The sequence below is a fragment of the Spinacia oleracea genome, chromosome 3, assembly GCF_020520425.1.
Source record: "Spinacia oleracea cultivar Varoflay chromosome 3, BTI_SOV_V1, whole genome shotgun sequence".
Taxonomy (NCBI): Eukaryota; Viridiplantae; Streptophyta; class Magnoliopsida; order Caryophyllales; family Amaranthaceae; genus Spinacia; species Spinacia oleracea.
This window is the reverse complement of record NC_079489.1, coordinates 40,535,156-40,561,834: the sequence shown is the minus strand read 5'-3', so window position 1 is coordinate 40,561,834 and position 26,679 is coordinate 40,535,156. Positions and strand designations below refer to the sequence as shown.

The 26,679-nt window shown below is 36.5% G+C and overlaps 1 protein-coding gene and 1 long non-coding RNA gene across 4 annotated transcripts; both read left to right on the top strand.

Annotated features, from left to right (window-relative positions):
• Window positions 1-494: 494 nt before the first annotated feature.
• Window positions 495-4,481, top strand: LOC110796592 (protein trichome birefringence-like 1). The gene is made up of 5 exons (XM_022001650.2): window positions 495-1,589; window positions 2,128-2,320; window positions 2,420-2,613; window positions 2,746-2,904; window positions 3,603-4,481. The coding sequence occupies exons 1-5, from the start codon at window positions 622-624 to the stop codon at window positions 3,955-3,957; spliced, it is 1,869 nt and encodes a 622-aa protein (XP_021857342.1). The 5' UTR covers window positions 495-621; the 3' UTR covers window positions 3,958-4,481.
• Window positions 4,482-7,043: 2,562 nt separating this feature from the next.
• Window positions 7,044-9,502, top strand: LOC110796591 (uncharacterized). 3 transcript variants are annotated; one of them, XR_002535631.2, is made up of 4 exons: window positions 7,044-7,348; window positions 8,297-8,927; window positions 9,050-9,253; window positions 9,419-9,502. It is a non-coding gene; the product is annotated as an uncharacterized lncRNA (long non-coding RNA). The 3 variants fall into 3 exon arrangements; XR_008930364.1 differs by having other exon boundaries at window positions 8,297-9,253; XR_008930365.1 differs by having other exon boundaries at window positions 8,297-9,253; window positions 9,356-9,501.
• Window positions 9,503-26,679: the final 17,177 nt, after the last annotated feature.

Here is a 26,679-nt window from a genome sequence, read left to right as displayed (position 1 = left end):
AGGAGTCAACTACTTGTATGGTACGAAGTATATAGGTGCATGTTGAAGTATTTGAGTTACAACAAAACTAATGTATTAATTTTCTTATTGATCGATTGCAAGAAAGTTTACCTTATTGATAGCCTTTATATCTCATGTTTTCACCGAACATGAATGGAGGATAATTCTGTTGGCACTTGTAAGAGTTGTATCTATCAAAAATATTGATGCAACCTTGGTATTGGCAGAAATGTTGCAGTGGCTGTGAGGATCTAGACGAAAGGTTACAATTTGTCGAGCATATTATTGTACGTAATCCAAACTATTCTATTTTTATTTAATAATTTTTTATTAATTAATTAGATATATTTTGGTAATTTTAATTTCTGCACAAAAAACATCTTTTCTGCATTTAGAAGTTATAAAAAAAAAAGATTTATCATCTCGAACTCTTTAGTTTACCCATCGAAGTTACATAGTCGTACGAATCGAGTTTGAAAGTGTTAGTTCCTGTTGACACTCGTCTTCATGGTCCACTAATTATACTCTCCTCTTCCCCTAAACCCTTTTCCGTCTCTCTTTCTCTCTCCTCAATTTCCTCGCATCTTTCTCGCTCTCTCTCCACCAAAACAGTTAACAACAATGGCAGAATCAACAACAAAATACCAGTTAGTTCCAAACGCCAACAACAACAACATTACAACAGATTTCAAAAGCTTTTTCTCTCTCTTCAAAACCAGAAAAACCTCTGCTTTTGTTTACGGTGTTATCTTTGTTTTCATTGCTTTCACTATTTTCCTTGCTTTCTCCCCTTCTTCAACCTCCACGTCTTCTTCTACTTGGTTCATCAATTTTTTCACCCTTAATAATACTTCTCCTCCTGATTATACTGACGAATCTTTCAGATCTGATTTTCCCTCTAACTTTTCTGCTCAAAGTAACCCCTCTAGATCTCATAATATTACTCAAATTCAAACACCCATCTCGAATTTGACTACTACCCAACTTCCTCCTGATAAAAATCCAATCTTTAATCCTGAAATTAGCACAATTTTGCCGCAAATCTCCCCTGAAATCCCTCCAATTTTACCAACACAAGTTAAACCTTTGAATCCCACTAATAATACTAAATACCAAGATAAGCAAAGTGATCAGAGTAGTTTAATTCCACCAAAACCCTCCCCTGTTCCTGAAAAACAAGGTGATCAGAGTAGTACAATAGTTTCCCCTCCTCCAACCCCTCCAGTTCTCTCTCCTGTTACTTCAAATCCGACTGTCGAAGTGAATTCGACAAAGAAAGAAGGAAGTGTGGGAGAAGTGAAGGATTTCGGTTCGGCTTCATTGTCACAGAAACAGGATAGTAAGAGCAATAATAATAATAATGGAACAGACACCGGTTCGAGACAGGGGAGTGAGAAGAAGAGTATGGTTGGTTCATTGCTTGGTTGTGATTTGTATGATGGAGGATGGGTGAGAGATGAATCATACCCACTTTATAAACCTGGATCATGTAAATTAATTGATGAACAATTTAATTGTTTTCTTAATGGTAGACCTGATAATGATTATCAGAAGCTCAAATGGAAGCCTAAAGGTTGCACATTACCTAGGTAATTTTTTGCTCAATTTTCGCTAATGTCTTCTATTTTTATTTTTTTATTTGCTATTATTGCTTCATATGATATGATTTTTTTTGGTATTATCACTTAATTGCTCCCATCAATGTGTTAATACCAGTTTCTTCTTTGTTGAATTTGGGGTTTGCTAAATTTCAGATTTAAATTATTTAATTTATTATTAATGCTAGATCATAACTTTAGGATTTTAGAGACTTTTTAATGACATTTTGAATATCTTGTTTCCTGAAAATTCGATCTCTCTTTGATTTGAAAAAGTAAATAAATTAGGGTAGCTTTAGATTTTTAATTATTGAAAGTATAAATACTCAGTATTAATTTTGGTTAGTGTAAAATTCAATACGCTACTGTGTTTTATTTTCTTCCCCTTTACTTTGAATTTGCAATGCATTTATGATTGATTCGTTCAATCATGTGGGAGTATTGGAACTATGTATGACTTGAAGTTGATTTTGTGATACTTGCTCACCGATTCACCGACACTTTACTTGAATGGATTTTTTTACTATAGGTTGGATGGAAGGAAAATGTTGAAATTATTGAGAGGAAAGCGGCTTGTTTTTGTTGGAGATTCACTAAACAGAAATATGTGGGAATCCTTGGTTTGCATTCTTAAGAACTCGGTTAAAAATCCGAAAAATGTTTACGAAGCCTCTGGAAGGCATTACTTCCGGAATGAAGCTTCTTACTCTTTTGTATTCAAAGTAAGTAAGATTTTGCAACATTTAGATTGGATTATTCATTATCTGTTGTTAGCTTTATGCTAAATAGCTAAAGTGGCATACTTTTTTGTGCTTGAATAGGATTATAATGCTACCGTAGAGTTCTTTGTAGCTCCTTTCTTGGTTCAAGAATGGGAAGTCAAAGACAAGAATGGAGCAACCAAGGAAACTCTCCGATTAGATCTTGTGGCTAACGACTCCGAACACTTTAAGAACGCAGACATTGTAATTTTTAATACCGGGCATTGGTGGACACATGAGAAGACATCAAAGGGGTATTTAATTTGCTCTTCTTCTTAACATCAATATACAATATACAATATACAATATACAATATACAATATACAATATACAATATACATGCTTTCTTTTTAATCGAGGCTAAAAATGTTCTATTTGTATAACAGGGAAGATTATTACCAAGAAGGTAGCAATGTCTACAAACAGTTAGATGTTATGGAGGCGTTTCGAAAAGCCATAACAACTTGGGGAAAGTGGGTTGACACCCACATTAATCCTCAAAGGACACATGTCTTCTTCCGCGGCTATTCTAGTACACATTTCAGGTCTGTTTTAACCTATTATTCACAATATGCAAATGTTTCAATGTTCTAGTAGCCTGCCACTCATTTTATTCATCAAGGCAGCTACCACGGAAATTGCATGCACTTAGTCACTTACCCCGTTCTATTATACGCACTGTGTACATTTGTTACTCTGGTCATGTTATATGACGATATCGGGTTTACCACCAAGCATTGTGCTATACAGATCAACAACTGGTTTAGAATGGTTCTTTGCCACGACTGAGGTTTTAAAATGTAGTTGAATATTGTCTCACCTAAAGTCATCTGCACTTACCTTAATTACCGAATGTCCTAATTCACTAGTAAAATTTATACAATCCTTTTGTCCTTGTCCTCTTGAACTTACGATAATCACTTCTATGTGAGGAAAATACTAGTGAGATCACCTTTGATGATTAGTAATCAATTTTGATCATAAGTTCACCAGAAAAAATCTGTTTTATTTAGAAAAATTCAGTTCAATTAAGTAAAAAAATCAGGTGAAGGCAATATCCAGCTCATTTGCATATTCAAGTTTTGAACCTTAGCTTGATATGCTTCATATGAATATGATGGGCAAAAGATTTCCTACTGTGGAGAAAATTAATTACACTGATATTATCCACGATGTATTTTCTTTGCCGTATTGAAGTTGAAAAGAAAAGGCTAACCATAACCAATTATCTATCTTTTTGCAGAGGTGGGCAATGGAATTCTGGGGGGCAATGCGATAGCGAGACAGAACCAATTAGGAATGACACTTTCTTAGAGAAATATCCATGGAAAATGAAAGTTTTAGAGACTGTAATGATGGGCATGAAAACCCCTGTTTCCTACCTTAATATTACAAAATTGACGGATTACAGGAAAGACGGTCACCCATCAGTGTACAGAAAGCTACGGCTCTCCACAGAAGAGAAAAAAACGCCACTAAAGTTTCAAGATTGCAGTCACTGGTGCCTTCCGGGCGTTCCTGACTCATGGAATGAGCTTATCTATGCGGAAATGCTAAGAAAGAAATACCAGGAACAACAACAAAAGAACAGAACGTGAGGCAACACAACACAACACAACACAACACAAACTAATGAGTTACGTTTTTGTCAAGGTATGAAGGTTATATTACAATGCTCACACGGACGTAGAATCCAAGTTCGCCGGTGATTATTTCAAGCTCAGGTGAATTCTATTTTTCTGTTTTAGATAAATGAATTATTATGAAATACAAAGATGAGAGAAGTAAATAGGGTCCCTTCACTTGTACTCTTAGATCTTTTAAGGGAAACGCTGTTTTTTCGCTCTCAAAACGTTCTCTTTTAGTTCCAACGAGGTGGAGTGTTAGAAGGCATTTTGAGAGTGGAAATAGAAGTCCCTTTGTTGAGTATGAAAGTATTTTGCCGATTTGTGTCGGTGAATAAAAAGATGCAGTTGGCAATTTTGGTGATGTTGAAAAAGCGTGTATAATTTATTTTCCAGATCCAAAAGCACATAGAAGAAGTACATGTGTACATTATGATTATTTTAGACTGCCACTATTAGTATTAATAAACTATTCCAATTTTATTGTTTTTTCTTCACTTTTTGTCGGTATCTCGGTGCATTGCACCATCAAGCCTTGTTTTCAGGTCGACCAAAATAATTTCCTACAGGTTTTGAGAAGTCCAGATACGTTAATTTCAGGTAAAAACCACGAGAATTGAAGAGTTTAATACTTGTTGAACTACGGAGTAGCTTACCAAGTTTTTTTATGGTTGGTTCTCTTTTGCTTGTGATTGACGTCTTTTGTTTGGTATTTCGTGAGAGTTTAATCATTTTTGTTAAATTCTTGTGATTGAGAGGCAAAAGAATGTTATGGGCAGGAAAGATGTCATGTAATGTTACCAGCTTCTGGGTTTTTAATCATGTTGTTCCGAGAGTTCAAGGCATTTATTACTGATTTTAGACTACCTGGATAGATATGCTTTGTGTTTAACTTGTTTGACAAAGGTAGCTACATTCTCAATAAATTAAATGCGCCTTAATCTATACTAATATATTAAAAGGCGTTTGTAAGAAAGTATACAATTTCACGTGGCGCCCTCCTCTTTCAATTTGAAACATGTCATTACGTGTCATCCAATATTATTGGAAAATTGCAAATACAAGATTCGAACCCATGACTTGGTGATTGGAACTACTAATGACTTATCCACTTGGCTATGCAAATTTACGTGTTATATTTTGCAAACGATATACTTCCTCCGTTTCGGAAATATCGCACCCTGGTTGACTTTTACCCCTCTAACCATTATTTTGACTCTTAATATCTTAAATAGTGTGTGAGTAAAAATTATAAAAAAATTAATATGTAGAAAATATATATCAATACAAAACTAACATGGCCCCACATGACTAAAATTTCCTTATGTACGAATCACAAAAAATTGCCAAAGTCGTAGTGTGAATAGTGTAAAAAACAAATGGTGCGATATTTCCGGAACGGAGGAAATATAGTAAAGTGATAGTAAAGAAAGAAAAATGATTTTAATAAAAATAGGAGTTAATTATGATTTGTTTTTATTTTTTTACAGAAAAATAGGCATAATTACAATTATTCAGGTGATGACTCGGCCTTCGGGGCATCGCCCGAGCCCAAAATCTAGTTTTGTGAATTAAAATTGGTCACACTAGGAGAAAAACCCAATTCAAGAAGATATTTTATTACACCGTCCCAAGAAGCATTCCGGCAACACCCCTGAAAAAAAAGAATCGAAAGTGATATAAATTACAAACGATGGAGGGTTCGAATATGTAAGCTTTAATAAGCAGACCCTCAACCTTGACGAGGTTGACGAGACAACATGTAGTGATAGAAAACAAAGCACACAACAAGTTAAATTAATGTTTGGGGATTCAACTTTTGAGTTTTTTACTCTTTGGACATGCACTTTTTTTTTTTTTTACCTTTAGGACCCCAACTTCACTTTTCGGTAAATCAGCTCACCTTTAACCATAACATATATAAATAAATAAATAATGTAAAGCATTTAATTTCTTTTGCAATTGCATGAACATTTTAGCAAATAAGGAGTAATTAAGAGATACGAGGAGAAATAGATAATAGAATAACGTTCCATATGTCTATTCGATACTGATCTTTTCAAGTAATTATCTATATAATTGTGACATTGCCATGTCCACATAGTTCAAGGAACATAACTACTAGTCATCTTGCAACCCAGACGTCTAAGGCTTATTATACATCCACCTCTATAGAAAAACTCCCGACCAGTGACCATTTTCAACTTTTGATATTCAAGTCTTTCATGAATATTTGTCAAATTGAAAAGACTCATAATTTAATAAAGCACAATCAAATGGGAAAATGGATATATATTTCATTTTGTGTGAATGGTTAACCATAAATGTTTTACAAAGTATTTACTCTGTTAAGGTAGAAGACAAACCCATACTGTCATATATAATCATCTATGTCGGTTTAGAAACTTGCGTTGGTATAGCCATTTACAATCAATTCATCACATCCACCATAGACTAGAAAATCATCCTTATGCATTTCCAGGTACTTAAGAATGTTCTTGCATGGTAACAGTCCAATGTGCCTCTCTTGGGTATGACTGGTATTTTCTCGTACCACTGAGTGCGTACCAAACACCCGGTTGTGTACATATCATAATATACATCATTGAACCAATCAAGGAAGCATATGGTATATCACTCATCCTCTTTCGCTCATCAGGTGTTTTGAGACACCGAATCTTGCTAAGAACCATTCCATGAGACATGTGAAGTCACCTCTCTTGGTGTCAACCATATTTTACCTAGTCCAATCATCTTTTTAGATCTATCCCATTAGATCTTGAAACCCAATATGTAATGTGGAGAAGATCCTTATTTGAGAAACATTTACCAAGTCAAATATTGACAGAGTTAAATTGGAATATTATTTACGATTAGTAATACGTCCACTAGTAGAAAAACTTCCATGTGCTTCCCTTCAAGTGCGGCTCATTTAGTAAATTGGCAGCACTTGGGAACACTTAAAAAAAAAAAATTCAATTTTCACAAGTGCGACTCGTTTTAGAAAATTGGCGGCACTTGAGTTCAAGTGCGGGCTTTAAAATCAAGTGCGGGCTCATTTCACAAACGAGCAGCACAAAAAGGTTCCCAAAAAAGTTTCATTTCCTGCTTCTCCTCCTTCCCCTTCTGTAGTTTTCTTTCCCTAAAAATAAACGCTTTTTTTCTCCGGTTCTCTGGTTCAAGGCCACAAAACTCAAAATTCACAGCACCCACACCGAGACAAGCCGCGGCGCCGCTGCTCTTAGGATTTCTTAGTTTTCTGAATGTGCGTTTCTGACGTCGAATTATTCGTATTGTTAAGAGTGAGGGTTCTTTCGATTTCAAAATTAGTGGAGAAGTTGTGTTTCTCATTAACAAAGCTGTTGTAATCTCTCTTTCTCTCAATCTCCATTGTTTTTTTGGTTAAAATTGCTTGAATTTGAAATCGGTTTGCTCTATTCTTTTTATTTTTCTGGGTTTTTATTTTGAATTTAGCTTGAATTTTATGCACGTATTATTGTTGAACTATCAATTCGCCTACTTGCAGGTTGCAACTGCTTGCAATTTGTTTCCTCTGTTGTCTGTGTTAGGGTTTAATTTGTTGAGAAACAATCTGTACAAATTGTTGAATGAATAGTTAAATTGTTGGTTAGAATTGCAGAAATTTGAATTGGGTTTACTGTATTTTTTATAAGAAATTATGTGCGTGTAATTGAATTGAATCAGAATTTAACACATGCCTTCTTGCAACGGCTGCAATGTGTTCATTGAATACTGAGTGATTTAAAACAATTTGTAAGATACTACTAATTTTCTAGTGAAATTGCTTCTCCACTACCTGCCGCGTCGCCGTTGTTTTTCCCCCACCACCGAACTCTTCCTCTTCCTTCCAATTAATTCCTTGAACTTATCCCCTGAATTAATTGAATAGAAAACCCCAAATCACCTAAACCTTAACTTCTCCTTGATTCTATCACTCCTCTGGTTGTTGTTGCTACTTTGTTGTTGTTTCAGGTTCGGTGGTGCGCCGCCACTACCACCATCCCTTATAACTGTCGGCGTGCGCATTTTATTGTTTTCGATTGGTTGTAGATGCAGTTTGTGGGCTAAGCATGTGGGGGGGGGGGGGGTAGGAGTAGGGGTTGCCTCTGCCCCATGGTTTATGACAATCCTCTATGGTGTGTGGTTAGAACATAATTTACACTTCTTTTCAGGAACCACATTATTATGCAATTTGTTTTGAGATGGAGTGATTTATCTAGTATCCTTGTGGGATAAAGTAGTATTGCATTTTAATTATGTAATGTGTTACTAAATGCTATATCCATTTCAGGACATGACTGAAAATGTAGATCAAAGACACGCATGTTAGGGAGGTTATGACACCACTTGTTGATGTTGTTCAAGTCATACGACCATGTCTATCTTAGGCCAGTTAGACATCAGTTTGCATCAGCTCCTGGTAGACTGAAGTTTAAGTGAGAACTGCCACTACGTCTGGCCAGTGTCAAGAGCTTGTCGACTTCACCTGCAATCAAGTTCTCGTCGTTTCTACACATTACTATATATGTTTCATTCTGCTGAAGTTTTCAGCATACGATCTTTTTGTGAAATTCATAATTTACTTCTTGTAGGGATGTTAATACAAGTGAGAACTAATGTTTTCTAGCTGAATTTTCTCTTATGTTTTCTAGCTGAATTTGCAGTTCATGTCAGTTAGATTGCTGAGTTTGGAATTTCTTTTAGAAGCTTCTTTTTACTGTTTGAGCAGTATTTGAGTACATATAACAAATACTTATTTATTGAAATGAATTTTTCTTTACAATTTGATTTTTTCTTACTATCTATGTGATTCTCACTTTTTCGTGGTTACAACTGAGTTTTTGGACAAAGTTGTTAAGTTAATCAAGCTAGCACTATGACTTGCGTACATCAATCTTAGTGGCTTCAGTCTACTATCTCAGGTACACATTCTGATTTTCTGTTAGTCTTTCTTTTTAATTTCGATAATTCAATGACTGATTCCTTGACGTGTTGTATGAGGTTTATGTAAGCCTGGTAACATCTGCACTTTCGTTGTTGCAAGAGCTTTGGTTTTACAGAGAGGAAATCCACGCTTTGCATAGCCTAGCAGTGCCGTGTTCGGTTGTTTTATTGTGCCCATCTGCCTTGTTCCTGGGTCAAGGTTCAATGTGGTTTACCACTACCAGCCCTGAACACGAGTAAGTTCTGAACACGAGCTGACAAAAACATTGGCCTTGATGATGTCCATATTTTTGTAATAAAAGAGGTTAGTGCAAATTTAAGTTGGTTTTCTGCACTTAATTAATCCTAGCTTTTCACATCTCACATTTTGTAAGATAGTTAATTTGAATTTGTCTATTATTTGAAGGCTTCACTCTTGTACTAATTATATCCACCTTAAGTAATATCTTGAGACTTCTACAACATGTAGAAACAATTCAAGCTCCTCGGCCATTGACCTCACTGGAATCAAAATCATGGAAAAAAGTGTTGTAGCTGGAGAAGAATTTTAAGGCATGCATTTTCATTCCTTTCCCAAGATTTTCATGTTGCTAGTAAATCGTTTCTCACCTTATCTATTATTGCACCTTTTATCAAACTGTACAGGGGACTCCAGGGATATTACCACGTTAATCCAGGAAGAATTTATGAAGAGAACTTGACTTGAAGGGTAACCAGCTGCTTTATAGCCAAGTACATCTTTTTTTTTTATGTAAGTTAAGCCTGCCCGAAATTTCTATAATGAAATTGATATATATTCTCTTACATCTTCTACTGCCAATGGAAAATAAAATATGCCAATGATTAGGTGGTTGAAGCCCCATTTTTCTTTGATCTTCTTTCTAAGTATAACGTACATAAATTGCACCTTGAATATTATGTTTATAAAAGTACTTGACTAGTACAAGTTTTAGTTAGCTTACTATTGTGGATAATTATGAAATTATACATGTTTTCTAAATGCAGTTGTACATTAAAGGGTTAAATATACAAATAAAACAGTTCAACTTGTTGAGTCTTAGGTTTATTAGGTGAAAGTTAGGTGCGAAGAAAGCCATTTAAGACCAAAATATGACCTATAATAATCACACGAGCCTTTAATATGCATAACTTGACCAAAGTAGGTGAGAATGAGTCTTAGAAATATTAAAATAAGTCTTTATTTTTTTTGGTAATCATATTAAAATAAGTCTAATAAACATGTAAAGGGTTTAAAATACTTTTTAGGTTCATTAGTTGAAAATTGGGGTCAAAATAAGTCATTTTAGTCAAAATGTGACCTATAATGATCAAACGAGCCGTAAATGTGCATAACTTGACCAAAGTAGGTGATAATGAGTCTTTGAAACATAAAACTAAGTGTATTAGGAATATAAAGCGTTTTAAATACTTATTTAAGTTCATTAGTTTAAAGTTGAGACCAAAATAAACCATTTTAGTCAAAATGTGGCCTATAATGATCAAATGAGCCTTAAATGTATATAACTTGATCAAAGTAGGTGAGAATGAATCTTTGAACTTAAAACCGGTGAGTATATTTGACATGTAAAAGGTTTAAAATACTTATTTAAGTTTATTAGTTGAAAGTTAGGACCGAAATAAACCATTTTAGTCAAAATGTGACCTATAATGATCAAACGAGCCTTAAATGTGTATAACTTGACCCAAGTAGGTGAGATTTAATCTTAGAAACATTAAAATAAGTCTAATAAACATGTAGAGGGTTTAAAATTCTTATTTAGATTCATTAGTTCAAAATTGAGAGCGAAATAAGCCATTTTTGTCAAATACGACCTGTAATAAACAAACTAACCTTAAATGTGCATAATTTGTCCAAAGTAGGTGAAATTAAGGCTTAGAAACATTAAAATAAGTCTAATAAATATGTAAAGGGTTTTTAATAGTTATTTAGGTTCATTAGTTCAATTTATCTAAGTTAGGAGCTTTTTTTTCCCTCTAGGGTTTCAGCGCTCTTGGGAGGGTTCCATCTAGCAACCTGCTAGCTTCACCCTTCATTGATCGAAGGCTTCTTGCTCGACCCTGCGAGCTTCTGTGGAACCAACCATGGATACCTTAGCTACCAATAAATCTCCCATAACGAGAGAACAACCGGAGGAGGAAGGTGGAGGAGAAGAGGAGGTAGAATGGGAGATAGGAGAAGAGGAAGAGGAGGAGGAGGAAACAAGAATTTCCCTAGGCGTTGTTGGGAAACTATGGACTGAGAGGAACGTAAACGCCAATGCGCTAATGGCCACCATGAAGGGTATTTGGAATCCGAAATACGGTATGGAGGCAAATTGCATTGAGAAGAATGTGTTCTTTTTCCAATTCTACCATTGGAAGGACAAAGAATACGTTATGGAGTCACAACCGTGGCACTTTGATCGCCATACCCTAGCCTTGAGCGATATTACAGGAGAGGAGAAACCATAGGAGATGGCTCTATATAGAGCACCGTTCTGGGTCCGTGTCTATGACTTGCCATTGCTAGGGCGCAATAAGGACTCGAACGCTCGAACAATTGGGAATAAGATGGGAGTCTTCATGGCAGTGGATAAGACTGATATAATAGGGATCAACAAGTCGCTGCACATTAGGGTGCTGATCGACTTGAGGAAACCATTGATGAAAGAGGTCAGCTTGAAGATGCTGGGAGGCATAATAGAGAGATTTCCAGTTAAATACGGAAAGCTTTCGCTCTTCTGTTATGTGTGTGGATGCCTGGGGCATGGCGAGAAGGATTGTGAGGAGGCCATACATACTACTAATCCGAAGAAGAAGTTTAGTGATAAATCAAGAGCTTCCCCCTGGCAGGTGAATAAGGGAGAGAGTAGCTGAAACCACCTCTAGCATTTGTACTCATTGGTCCACATACATCTGTATGGATTAAACCCAATAGTTCAGTTGCTCTTTCTCCAACTTTAGAGAAAGGTTGCTTTGTCATTTTTCCAAGTAAATATGATTAGCACTTACCATAATCCTCTAAGTCAAATGGTTCTATAATTCCTTCCTTTTGAAGTCTTTCTATGCGCTTCATGTTAATATGGCCTAATCGACAATGCCACAGATAGGTGAGATCTGAATCATTCTTTTTGGCCTTTTTGGTATCTATGTTATAAACTTTTTTGTCGTGATCTAATAAATAAAGTCCATTGACTAATCTAGCAGATCCATAAAACATCTCTTTAAAACAAAACGAGCAACTATTGTCTTTTATTAAAAAGGAAAATCCCTTAGCATCTAAGCAAGAAACAGATATGATGTTTTTAGTAAGACTTGGAACATGGAAACACTCTTCCAGTTCCAAAACTAGCCCCGAGGGCAACGACAAATAATAAGTTTCTACAGCTAATGCAGCAACCCGTGCTCCATTTCCCACTCGTAGGTCGACTTCACCCTTGCTTAACCTTCTACTTCTTCTTAGTCTATGCGAATTGGAACATAAGTGTGAGCCACAACCTGTATCTAATACCCAAGAAGTTGAATTAGCAAGTATACAGTCTATAACGAAAATACCTGAAGATGGAACGACTGTTCCGTTCTTCTGATCTTCCTTAAGCTTCAAGAAATCTCTATTCCAATGCCCCTTCTTCTTGCAGTAGAAGCATTTAGATTCAGAAGTGGGTTGGCTCACCTTCTTCTTTTCAGACTTGGTGCCGCCAGCTTACTTAGTCGGGCTGGCCTTCTTGCCACCTTTCTTAGCATTCCTCTTCTTACCAGATTTCTTGAACTTTCCCCCACGCACCATAAGCACATCTTTCTTATCACTTTTGAGCGTCTTTTCAGCGGTCTTCAACATACCGTGAAGCTCAGTGAGCGTTTTTCCAGACTATTCATACTGTAGTTCAGCTTGAACGTATCATACCCGCTATGAAGAGAATGGAGGATGGTGTCTACAACCATTTCCTGAGAGAACTGCTGATCCAGCCGACTCATATTCTCAATGAGTCCAATCATTTTGCGAACATGTGGACTTACGGGCTCGCCTTTCTTAAGCTTGGTCTCAAGAATTTGCCTATGAGTCTCAAATCTCTCGACTCGAGCCAGATCTTGGAACATGTTCTTTAACTCACTGATGATCGTGAAAGCATCTGAGTTGATGAACGTTTTCTGTAGATCTGTACTCATGGTTGCAAGCATTAGACATTTTACATATTTGTTGGCATCAATCCAACGATTGAGGGCTGCCTGAGTGACCCCGTTGCCAGCGGCTTCGGGCATCGCCTCATCCAGGACATACTCCTTTTCTTCCTGCATAAGAACTATTTGCAAGTTCCTTTTCCAGTCAAGGAAGTTTTGCCCGTTCAGCTTCTCCCACTAGAGGAAAAAACCTCAAGTGCGGGCTCATTTTAAGGGGTTTAGTGCGGGCTTTTACATGTGCAGCACATGGCTGCCCGCACTTGATGTTTCAAGTGCTGCCAATTTGGAAAATTAGCCCGCACTTGACATATTTTGTGCTGCCAATTTTAGAATATGAGCCCGCACTTGATATATTTGGTGCTGCCAATATTGAAAATGAGCCCGCACTTGACATATTTGGTGCTGCCAAATTTGAAAATGAGCCCGCACTTGACATAGAAATGAGCAGCACAAGCATAAAAATGAGCCGCACTTGATATATATATGAGCCTCACTTGGCTTATAAATGAGCCGCACTTGGCCTACAACTGAGCCGCACTTGATCTAGATTTGTTGTATAAGCGATTTTCCTGCTACATATTACAATTGGACCACGCCACTGATTAACCCCCATACGTCATATAAAAAGTATCCATTTATATAGATAATTAAATTAAATAGTATATAATTGCAAATATAAAATTCGATTACATTACAATCATATGAAAGACTAGGTAGCATCCATAATTTAAGATTTAGTACAAGAAAATATCAAAAACAATAACCGGTAATGAAGTTTGCCAACATTTCTCGAACTTCATCTATCTCCTCAAAGGTGAAAGGCGGCTCCCTCGGATTATTGAATACCTTAAAAAGATCGACCATCGAAAAATATGTATACACTTTAGTTATATTATAAATATTGAATCGTACAATAAATTAAGACTTAATTTGTTTATTACAAAGAAATAATGAACCGTATAATAATAAAATTGGTTAATTTCGGTCCAAACTTTCATCTAATGAACTTAAATAAATATTTTCAAGTCCTTCCATGTTTAAGAAACTTAGTTTTATGTTTCAAAGACTCATTCTCACCCATTTTGGTGAAGTTATACACATTTAAGCCTTGTTAGTTCATTATCGGTCACATTTTGACTAAAATGGCTAATTTCGGTCTCAACTTTCAACTAAGAACTAAAATGAGTATTTTAAAGTCTTTCCATGTTTAATACACTTAGTTTTATGTTTCAAAGACTAATTCTCACCCATTTTGGTAAAGTTATGCACATTTAAGCCTCGTTAGTTCATTATCGGTCACATTTTAACTAAAATGGCTTGTTTCAGTCCCAACTTTGAACTAATGAAACAAAATGAGTATTTCAAACCTTTTAGATGTTTAATATACTTATTTTAATGTTTCAAAGAATATTTCTCACACATTTTGGTCAAGTTATGTACAAATGAAGATTTTTTGATCATTATCGGTTCCATTTCGACTAAAATGGCTTATTTCGCTCCCAACTTTCAACTAATGAACCTAAATGAGTACTTTAAATACTTTACATGTTAAATATACTTATTTTAATGTTTCAAATACTCATTAACATACATTTTGGTCAAGTTATGCACATATAAGGCTTGTTTGATCTTATAGGTCACATTTCGACCAAAATGGCTTATTTCGCTCCTAACTTTCAACTACTGGATTTAAATAAGTAATTTAACCCCTTTACATGTTTAATACACTTAGAATTATATTTCAAAGACTCATTATCACCCACTTTGGTTAATCTTTGCACATATAAGACTCGTTTGATCATTTTAGGTCACATTTTGACTAAAATGGCTTATTTCGGTCCCAACTTTCAACCAATGAACTTAAATAAGTATTTTTAATCCTTTCCATGTTTAATACACTTATTTAATGTTTCAAAGGCTCATCATCACCCATTTTGGTCAAGTTATGCACATATAAGGATTGTTTGATCGTTATAGGTCACATTTCGACTAAAATGGTTTATTTCGCTCCCAACTTTCAACTAATGAACCTAAATGAGTATTTTAAACCCTTTACATGTTTAATATACTTATTTTAATGTTTAAAAGACTCATTATCACACATTTTGGTCAAGTTATGCACATATAAGGCTTGTTTGATCGTTATAGGTCACATTTCGACTAAAATGGCTTATTTCGCTCCTAACTTTCAACTACTGGACTTAAATAAGTACTTTAACCCCTTTACATGTTTAATACACTTAGAATCATGTTTCAAATACTCATTATCACCTACTTTAGTCAATTTGTGCACATATAAGACTCCTTTGATCAATATAGGTCACATTTTGACTAACATGGCTTATTTCGGTCCCAACTTTCAACTAAGGAACTTAGATAAGTATTTTAAATCCTTTACATGTTAATACACTTAGATTTATGTTTCAAAGACTCATTATCACCCACTTTGGTCAAGTTATACACATTTAAGGATCGTTTGATCATTATAGATCACATTTTGACTAAAATGGCTTATTTCAGTCCCAACTTTCAACTAAGGAATGTGCAGTAATATGATGGTGCAAAGTTTAATGGGCAGTTACAGGAATAATTATGGGTTTGAAAGCAGAAAATGAAGGATATGATACCATTATAGCCTTCCAATATGCATGGATTTACAGAATCCCCAACTGCCTTTAAAATCTCAGCACGAGTTGCTAGTAAACCGTAATGCAAGTAACTGAAAAACAGACGCCTCAATGAGCTTGAAAGTAATTAGAGCAGAGACTATGATAAGTTGATTTTCTTGCAAACGTATTAATACAAAAACAAGGAGTGAAATATAAGCACAAAAGGCACTTTTTGAGAAAAGATAGGCTGACCTGTGCACGTATAGGTGTTATTTTCTTCCATTCAGATACATCTCCTCACATATGCCTCATCATCATTTGATATCTTTGGAGCCTTTGCAGTGTCACTCTCAGAAACAGCATATGCCATTTGAACAAACCCGCCTCCAAAATCAACTACTCCCATCAGAGTATTCTGTACCCAACTTTCCTAGAAGATAGTTTACGGTCACCTACACACAAATGAAGAATGCCAAAGCAAATAGAACCAGAGAAAAACATAAAAGGTCAAATAGCGGAAGAGAGGAGAAAAGAATTTTAAGGAAACACATGATAGGTACCACTGCACATACACATGATAGGAAACCAACCTAAGTTCCTGTAAATCTCTGAACTTTGTAATCAAAAGCCATATTTGTGAGGGGGTCGAAAAAGCACGAGGCTAATGCGTGACCTCGTCCCTTGTGGGCGTGACGTTGTCAGATCAAGTGTAATTGGATTTCCTGTGAGTTTACACCCAATCGACTAGTAATATAGGAGTCGCCATTCAGTTTTTAACGACAATGAGAAAAACTGACAAAACCCGATTATCGTGACATAAAGGGAGTGCAATTATGTTCGACCACGACGGCCATAGGTTCCCTTGTGATCCCTGGTGCGGGGATCTCTCAACGTACACCCGCAGGGCAGAGATTGAGAGTTCGGGGGACTGTAACTACCGAGAGGAATGCTCATCGATAACTCCGGAGGCAGGTTATCCTTACTAGCTCAGCATAAATAATTGAAGGGACATGCGTTTAAACTATTAAACTATTCTGAATTAATTTTAGCAATATGCAACACATAACACTAAATCGATCGTGATTATCTTATTTAGATTGATTTAAGGTACCTAGCATGATAATTCAATTGTCCAAGGTATTATCTTTTTAGGCGTGATAGATCAATCAAGTTAATAGTTCAACAATTTTATAAAAGGGTGGTGAAAGCGATTAAATCATATGAGGGACACATTACAACGCACCCTTGAGAGGTGCGTTACGGTTCTCAGAAAACTAACCACTTGGCTTTGCTATTTCTCCTTTTATTTAACGAATCTCGGGTTTCCAAGCAATGTTCCAGTATTTAGGCTTAATTCATCAGCTACAAGGGGCAGGATGCGTTTTGTTCGACTTTCGGGTCGATTGCGATAGAACGCCGGATCAATTTCGCAGCGTGAGGCTAGGCTTAAGGCTAGAGTCAATACTTAGGTTATGGAATTGTGTGTCTTTCACGTCGGTTTTTTAGGCTGTATTTATAGGAAACGAGTTGTGGAAAGATAGATTTTCAAGATACGGATCCGAAAAGAATCCTGAGATAAAACGGCCCCAGGCATTTTCAGCGCCCAGGGCTGGGCGCCGAAGATTTCGGCACCCAGATCCAGGCGTTGAAAATGGGATATGGGCCGAGTTTTTTGTCAGATTTGGACTCTTAGAATACGGAGCTTTTGAGATTTATCCGAGTCTTTTAGTGCGTATTAACTTATGACGGAATGCGTTTGGGCCCGTTACGAACTCTAGGTTCGTTAGGATTTTAATTAATACGTAACTCTTATTTTCGAATTACACCAGGAATGCAAATTCTATCTCTTTTAGGATTTATGTTGGAGTGCAACACCTAATTCTGACAGGTTTCTATCTTTTATGACTTTGCCACTTTTAACAACTACCTTTTACGGCAGTTACTATTCTTAGCAGGTTTCCATAAATAGCAGTTTTGGCTGAAATGAAAAGGGTGATTGAGATTCGTTATTTTATAGGAGATGCGTTGCCAAGTGGAGATTTGTGTTCTCATCATCGAACCTTCCCTTTCGAGAATGGGGACAAAAGTAGGTGTCTACAATATTTGTTACTATACGTCAATACAGGTGAAAAATGACACATAACAAAGATAACATATGTCAACAAACATTAGAAAATGGGATATAATTACCATTCAGAAACACAATTGGAGATGGACACAGAAGCTTTAGCCCTGACTTTAGGATTGAAATGGCTGGCATATATCTGAAGATTTCGAAGCATAGGAAGAGGAGTAAGAGATTGAACCATTGACTTCCAATGTCTGGTGTGCTTCTTCACACACAAACGGCTTGTCTTGAGATGCTTTCAGCAATGATTGCAACAGCTGGGGGCACCACCCGGAAAATTAGTCGCTAAGTAAGATACATAAACTAGAGAACTACAAACTAAACTGAACAATTTTCTATTTAAGAAGCTCTAATATAACTTATCTATTCTTTTTTAATTGACACAATTGAACTTTTGACACTATTCATATAGGCTAATTTGACCATCAATTGTAATTTACTACCACGTGTACAGAAGTACGAACTATTAAAATCTAGTAAATGCAAGTAAAAGAGCTAACGCGTCAAAAGCAAAGGGACATTCTACAATGTACACATGTACTTTTTTCATTTATATTTGGTAGCCGAAAAATTGTAAACATGGAATCCTTCAATTGTGTTCATGAATTAAATTTACCAATCTGTTAAAAAAACCATACGGTTGGACAATAATCTGCCTCCCTCCCCTCTAACTCTACTTCTTCAACATCGATGAAAAGAAAGGTCATAAAAATTTAACAACCTCTACTGAAACCCCAAGAACCTTCTGCCCAAAAAATGCACACTTAAGTGAAGCACAAGTTTAGGAAAGAGAGATGATTTCAATTTTAATACATATCGTCATCATTAGCGTGTTAGTTTTTGGGTTTCCGATAATAACAGAGGTAGAAGCACAGGAAGGGGCACAAAAATAGGAAATGGACATAGATTGATGCAATATCACATTTCTGTTCATTCAAATGTTGAAGCTTGGAAAAATAAAGTAGAAGCATGAAACTTAATTTAAGTCAGACTTTAAGACACAATATCTACCAGCTATAAAGAATTCAACCATTACACAACAACAAAATGAAGAACAAAATGGAGCAGGAAAACCACTAGATAGAAATAGAATACTAATCTAATTAGCAATAGTTTGCAAGCTAGCTTGGAAAAGGTGGGGATAAGCTGATAGTAGCACAACTAGATTTCAACACAGGACAAATGCAAACTATTGTTAGGTACAGAGGATAATGTCTTTCAATTTTGTTTTCCAATCCAACCTTCAAACTCCAATTGAAAATTCCTGAAGTCAATCGATCACTAACTTACCCGATAGTTGAAAATTTCGTCTTTACCACATCAAAGACAACCCAAAAATGTAACTACTGTACAATGCACCTCACCTATCCCCATAATTTCAGTCCATAAGAAATCATAATCACGGCAAAAATTTCAAACCAAATCACCAAGCCCAACACCGGTAACGGAAATGCACATTCACAATCATAAATTATCACCATTATCAGAAATTTTGACAAATACCCACAAAATCAAAGCTAAATTCAAATCAAAACAATTATAATCAACCCCCCCCCCCCCCCCCCCCCCCCCCCCCAAACACTCCAACATCAGTATATACTAGAATTCAGAAAAGTAATATAAAATTGAGAATTACCAACAAAATCCAAATGAGAATCCAAAAAAGAGAAAAACAATTCTCACCAGAACAAAGAGCTCGAGTTCATTTCCAATCGGAACAAGATCCCAATTCGTATGTTTTGTAACAAGCTTATACAGATTCGCAGACTTATAATATCAATTCGTACTTGCGCCAAAAACAAATAATTAAATAAAAGTTAGGTTTTAAATTACAAACCTATATGCTATAAGGAAGAGCGACACGTGTGTGCTGCGGCGGCAGCGGAAGGAAGAGGAGGAGATCAGTGGTGGGGGAACAACAGCGGACACGCGGGTGGATGATGAAGAGTTCGACGGTGGGGACCGCAGCGGCGGCGACTAGTCGTGCAGTGTGTGCTGCGAATGTTGAATCTCGCGCCTTGTTAGAAAATAGAGAAGGGGAAGGAGCAGAGAACCAGAGAGGGGAAGAAGGAGAAGCTGGAAAATGAAAAAATAAATTAGGGGAAATGAGAGAACCAAAGAAGGGAAAGGAGGAGAAGCGGGAAATGAAAAAGGATTGGGAAATGATATTAGAAATCTTTTGTGCGGCTAGTTTGTGAGATGAGCCCGCACTTAAACTCAAGTGCTGCCAATTTTCTAAAATGAGCCCGCACTTGTGAAAATGTATTTTATCTTTTTTATTTTATGCTATCAAGTGCTGCCAATCTACTAAATGAGCCGCACTTGAATGGAAGCACATGGCAATTTTTCTTCTAGTGTCCGTTTTGAGAATTGAGCGGATGTTGAATGAATTGTTGTTTTCCATAGTAAAAACTACAATTGAAAAAGAATAAACAAATAAATAACCATTCACAGTTTCTCTTAATAAACTTAAATTCTAGCATTCATGCACAATTTATTAATTATTAAGCATTTTATTCAAGTTATGTGTTCCGACAGGTGTGAATAAAATGATTCCAAGACCCTTTAATCATTGAAGAATTAAGCACATTATGTATTTAGACTCAATTCTAAAATATTTTAGGTAAGCAAAGTCTTTGCTAATAGTCTAGAAACTACTCTTGGTTGATAGGTACGTTTAAGAATTTATTAGGGAAACCTATCTCATTTGCCACGACATAAAAGGACTCCTTACTTATATCGTTGAGTTTCACCAAAACTAACATGTACTTACAATTATTTGTGTACCTTACCCCTTTAGGATCAATAAGTAACACCTCGCTGTGGTAGAAAACTATTACTAAGATTGATGTAAAGGTTATCCAAGTAAGTGTTATTTTGGCATGACACCTTTTAACTCAATTTTTAAAGTTTGGAACTTAAGGCTCTTACTATGTTGCTTAGATTTTTAGTGAACTATAATCCTTAATCATGCATCATAATCAAGCCACAATCTCATGCATAATTAAGACATATTTAAAGCAATAAATAACTTAAAGCATGCATAAGATATAAATGTGATCTAGTATGGCCCGACTTCATCTTGAAGCTTCAACTTCAAACTCCGTCTTGAAAATGGATTGGAAACTCCGTCTTGAATTTCACCATGGGAGGCGCCATTTTCTTCAAATAGGATAAGCTATAATTTAAACTAATTACAACTATTTGATGGTACGCAATGTTAGGTTATGACAAATATAAAACATATATTTCATGCCGAAAAACCATCAAGCCAGGAATCCAAATTAATTGCCACATAACAATTAGCATAATTTAGGATGCATACATTTGTAGCCTGCCTTCCCTAGCTGTTCCCGAACCGAACAAGAACAAGTTTAGGACTCCAAGTGTAGTCCCTCCGTAGATAGTCCACAACACGTTCGGATCCGCCTTAGGTTCAATTAACTAGAATTCAGCCTAAGGTATTATGTTATTCGTTTATAATTTTTTGGCAAATTATTCACTTTAGTTTTTAACTTAAAACTATATGAATACTTGAATTGATTTTTTTATAAATTTTGATTGTCATCACCTATTTATAGGGTAGGATAATCGAAACTAGAAACCTATTTGGATTCAACTTATCTAATTCTATTAGAATTAGATTCTAATTAAATCTATTTATTTTAGTGTTTGACTCAACAACTAATTCTAGTAGTTTCAGGAAAATAGTATAATCGGATAAATCCTAGAAGCTTAAGGATTCGTAATATGCAAGAACACACCAACACGCACGAACAGCCCGCAAGGGGCCTGCCCGCGCGCGGTGGGCTGGCTCGGCCCAGCAGCTGCAACGCAGCCCACGAGGGGCGTGCCAGCTTTCTGGCCTAGCCGCATGCTGGGCCTGGCCTTGCGTGCTTGCTTGGCTGGGCCTTGCGTGCCTTGGCGGGCTGCTGGCTCGCCTGCTGTGCGCGGGCTTCGCTAGGCGCAGGCCTGGCTTCGTGTTGGGCCTTGCATCTAGCAAGCTCGTCCGATTTTTATTTCGTACGTCCCGCTTCCGATTAATTTTCCGATTCCGGAATTCATTTCCGATTTGAACAATATTTAATATTTCCGATTCCGGAATTAATTTCCGTTTCGAACGAATATTTAATATTTTCGATTCCGGAATTTATTTCCGATTCCGATATATAATATTTCCGATTCCGGCAATATTTCCATTTCCGATAATATTTTCCGATACGTACCATGTTTCCGTTTCCGGCAACATCTACGACTTGGATAATATTTATATTTCCGATACGACCATATTTCCGCTTCCGGCAATATCATCGTTTCCGAAGTATTCATAATTTGCCTTTTGACAATTTCAGCTCCCACTGGAACCGAGATCCGTCGATTCCGAATATCCATGAAGGGAGTATTTAATTCACTTAAATACTTGATCCGTTCACGTACTATTTGTGTGACTCTACGGGTTCGGTCAAGAGTAAGTTGTGGATTAATATTATTAATTCCTTGAACTGAAGCGGCCTCTAGCTAGGCATACAGTTCACTTGATCTCATTGAATTATTAACTTGTATAATTAATTAATACTGAACCGCATTTATTAGACTTAACATTGAATGCATACTTGGACCAAGTGCATTATTTCCTTCAGTCTCCCACTTGTCATTAGGGATAAGTGTGCATTTCCTAATTCCTTTTGTCGCTTGATGCTTGCTCATGAACATAAGGTAAGAGTTGTCATCCTTATTATGTCCAGAGGTATTTCTCGGTTTCAGAGTTCAACTGATCAAATAAATAGATAATCATAGCCTATGATTCATCTGAGCACGACCATGCATTTTTACAGTTTCTTGCTCTCCGAGTGGCCTTGTACAACTTTCAGCATCTCATCCCGATTTATGGGAGGACAATCCCAATCTTGCGATCTTGAGATTAGGCTTCGTATGACAGGTGATTACCCGAGCGTTGCCGTTAAGGCCTCCTTTTACGGTGCGACGGTTGACAACGTCAAAGTAACCAGTTCTCAAACAAGTAATCTCAAATCACTCAAGTATTGAGGATTAGTGTCTAATAATTTTAATGAAATTTACTTAGGTTAAATTGTTTTTTACCACCTAAAAAAATTGATAAATTGTTTTTTACCACCTAAAAAAATAAAAGTTGTTTTTTACCACCTAAAAATAAAATATAAATTGTTTTTACCACCTCTTCTCCACGATTTTCATTCATATAAGCTACCATTTTCCCTTACTTCCCATTAATTCACATAACGTTTTCATCCATTTTGTAGTTAAGAGGTGGTAAAAAAAACAATTTTTATTTTATTTTTAGGTGGTAAAAAACAATTTTTATTTTTTTAGGTGGTAAAAAACAATTTTTCAATTTTTTTAGGTGGTAAAAAACAATTTAACCATTTACTTATGACAGATTTTCATCTCTTACAGTAAAGTTTCATAGGTCTGTCCGATACTAGTCTTCCCAAAGTAAGTATCTTTGCAAATGATTGTGACATTGCCATGTCCACATAGTTCAAGAAACGGAACTACTAGTCATCTTGCATTCTAGTCGTCTAGCGTTTTCTATGCGTCCATCTTTATAGAAAACTCCGACCAGGGACTATTTTCAACTTTTGACATTCAAGTTCACTTGATAGACATTTCTTAGTCACAGGACTGGTCCTGACAATCTATTTTGGATATATATCGTCAAATTGAAGGGACTCATCATTTAATAAACCACAAATTAAATGGAAAAATGAATTCTATTCATTTATATGAATGGTTAACCAATAACGTTTTACAAAGTATTAAACTCTAAAACTTTAAAACATTAAATAAGGACATCAAAGCCATTCTTCAACATGCTTGATTCCCATAGCTGCAGTGTGCGAGTTGTGCTTCGCTTGCGGCAGAGGTTTAGTTAATGGATCTGAGATGTTGTCGTCAGTTCCAATCTTGCTTATCTTGACTTCTTTTCTTTCAACGAACTCTCGTAGAAGGTGAAATCTACGAAGTACATGTTTGACTCTCTGGTGGTGTCTAGGCTCCTTTGCTTGTGCAATAGCTCCGTTATTATCACAATATAGAGCTATTGGTCCTTTAATGGAGGGGACTACACCAAGTTCACCTATGAACTTCCTTAGCCAAATAGCTTCATTTGCTGCTTCATGTGCAGCAATGTACTCCTCTTCAGTTGTAGAATCCTTAATGGTGCTTTTCTTAGCACTTTTCCAGCTTACTGCACCTCCGTTGAGGCAGAAGACAAACCCAGACTGTGATCTGAAATCATCCTTGTCGGTTTGGAAACTTGCGTCCGTATAGCCTTTAACAATTAATTCATCATCACCACCATAGACCAGGAAATGATCTTTGGGCCTTTTCAAGTACTTCAGAATATTCTTGGCAGCAGTCTAATGTGCCTCTCCTGAGTCTGACTGGTATCTGCTCGTAGCGCTGAGTGCATACGCAACATCCGGGCGTGTACATATCATAGCATACATTATTGAACCAATAAATGATGCATATGGAATCCCACTCATTCGTCTACGCTCATCCAGTGTTTTTGGGCACTGAGTCTTGCTTAGAGTCATTCCATGAGATATGGGTAGGTAGCCTCGCTTGGAGTCTGCCATATTGAACCTTTCAAGCACCTTATTCATATAAGTGCTTTGACTAAGTCCAATCATCCTTTTAGATCTATCTTTGTAAATCTTGATGCCCAGTATGTACTGTGCTTCTCATGGATCCTTCATCGAAAAACATTTCCCAAGCCAAATCTTGGCAGAGTTCAACATAGGAATGTCATTTACGATAAGTAATATGTCGTCGACATATAATACTAGAAATGAAATTTTTCTCCCACTGATCTTCTTGTACACACAAGATTCGTCTGCGTTCTTGACGAAGCCAAAGTCACTGACTGCTTCATCAAAACGTATATTCCAGCTCCTTGATGCTTGCTTCAATATGTATATTGATTTCTTAAGCTTGCATACCTTTTTAGCATTCTTTGGATCCTCAAAACCCTCAGGCGGTGTCATAAACACAGTTTCTGATAAAACGCCGTTTAAGAAAGCGGTTTTGACATCCATCTGCCATATTTCGTAATCGCAATATGCAACGATTGCTAACATTATCCGAATAGACTTTAGCATTGCAACTGGTGAAAAGGTTTCATCGTAATCCACACCGTGGACTTGCCTGTAACCTTTTGCAACCAGTCTAGCTTTGAAAACTTCTAGTTTCCCATCCTTGTCCTTTTTCAGTTTGAAAACCCATTTGCTTCCTATGGCTTGGTAGCCATCTGGCAAATCGACCAAATCCCGAACTTGGTTTTCAGACATGGAGTCTAATTCAGATTGCATGGCTTCTTGCCATTGCTTGGAGCTAGGGCTCGTCATAGCTTGTTTGTAAGTCGCAGGTTCATCACTTTCAAGTAATAGAACTTCATAGCTCTCGTTCGTCAAAATACCTAAGTACCTTTTCGGTTGAGATCTATATCTCTGCGATCTACCCGGGGTTACATTTCTAGATGATCCTTGATTCTCACCAGATTCTTCTAAAGATCTATGAGTTTCAACCTGAATGTCATCTTGAGCATTCTCTAGTGTTTGTTGTTCGACTCGAATTTCTTCGAGGTCTACTTTTCTCCCACTTGTCATTTTGGAAATGTGATCTCTTTCCAAAAAGATACCATCTCGAGCAACAAACACCTTGTTCTCATATGTATTATAGAAGTAATACTCCTTTGTTTCCTTAGGATAGCCCACAAGGATACATTTGTCAGACTTTGGTTGAAGTTTGTCTGAAATTAATCGTTTGACGTATACTTCACAACCCCAAATCTTAAGAAAAGACACATTTGGAGGCTTTCCAAACCATAACTCATATGGAGTCTTTTCGACAGCTTTAGACGGAGCTCTATTTATAGTGAGTGCAGCTGTATTTAGTGCATGTCCCCAGAATTCTATTGGAAGTTCGGCCTGACCCATCATTGATCTAACCATGTCTAACAAGGTTCTATTCCTCCGTTCTGACACACCGTTCCATTTTAGGTTTTCCGGGAGGAGTAAATTCTGATAGAATTCCACATTCTTTCAGATGGTCATCAAATTCATAGCTCAGTTATTCACCGCCTCTATCAGACTGCAGTGCCTTAATCTTCTTGCCTAACTGATTCTCTACTTCACTCTGAAATTCCTTGAATTTGTCAAAGGATTCAGACTTATGCTTCATTAGGTAGACATAACCATAACTACTGAAGTCATCAGTGAAAGTGATAAAGTAGCTGAAACCACCTCTAGCATTTGTACTCATTGGTCCACATACATCTGTATGGATTAAACCCAATAGTTCAGTTTTTCCTTCTCCAAATTTAGAGAAAGGTTGCTTTGTCATTTTGCCAAGTAAACATGATTCACACTTACCATAATCCTCTAAGTCAAATGGTTCTAGAATTCCTTCCTTTTGAAGTCTTTCTATGCGCTTCATGTTAATATGGCCTAATTGACAATGCCACAGATAGGTGAGATCTGAATCATTCTTTTTGGCCTTTTTGGTATTTATGTTATAAACTTGTTTGTCGTGATCTAATAAATAAAGTCCATTGACTAATCTAGCAGATCCATAAAACATCTCTTTAAACTAAAACGAGCAACTATTGTCTTTTATTAAAAAGGAAAATCCCTTAGCATCTAAGCAAGAAACAGAAATGATGTTTTTAGTAAGACTTGGAACATGGAAACACTCTTCCAGTTCCAAAACTAGCCCAGAGGGCAACGACAAATAATAAGTTCCTACAGCTAATGCAGCAATCCTTGCTCCATT

What these genes read in the sequence shown, in the direction of transcription:
- LOC110796592 (XM_022001650.2), top strand. Translation starts at nt 622, where the DNA reads ATGGCAGAATCAACAACAAAATACCAGTTAGTTCCAAACGCCAACAAC. An exon ending in CTTACTCTTTTGTATTCAAA is followed by an intron (nt 2,321 to 2,419) that starts GTAAGTAAGATT and finishes GTGCTTGAATAG; the next exon opens with GATTATAATGCTACCGTAGA. An exon ending in CATGAGAAGACATCAAAGGG is followed by an intron (nt 2,614 to 2,745) that starts GTATTTAATTTG and finishes TTTGTATAACAG; the next exon opens with GGAAGATTATTACCAAGAAG.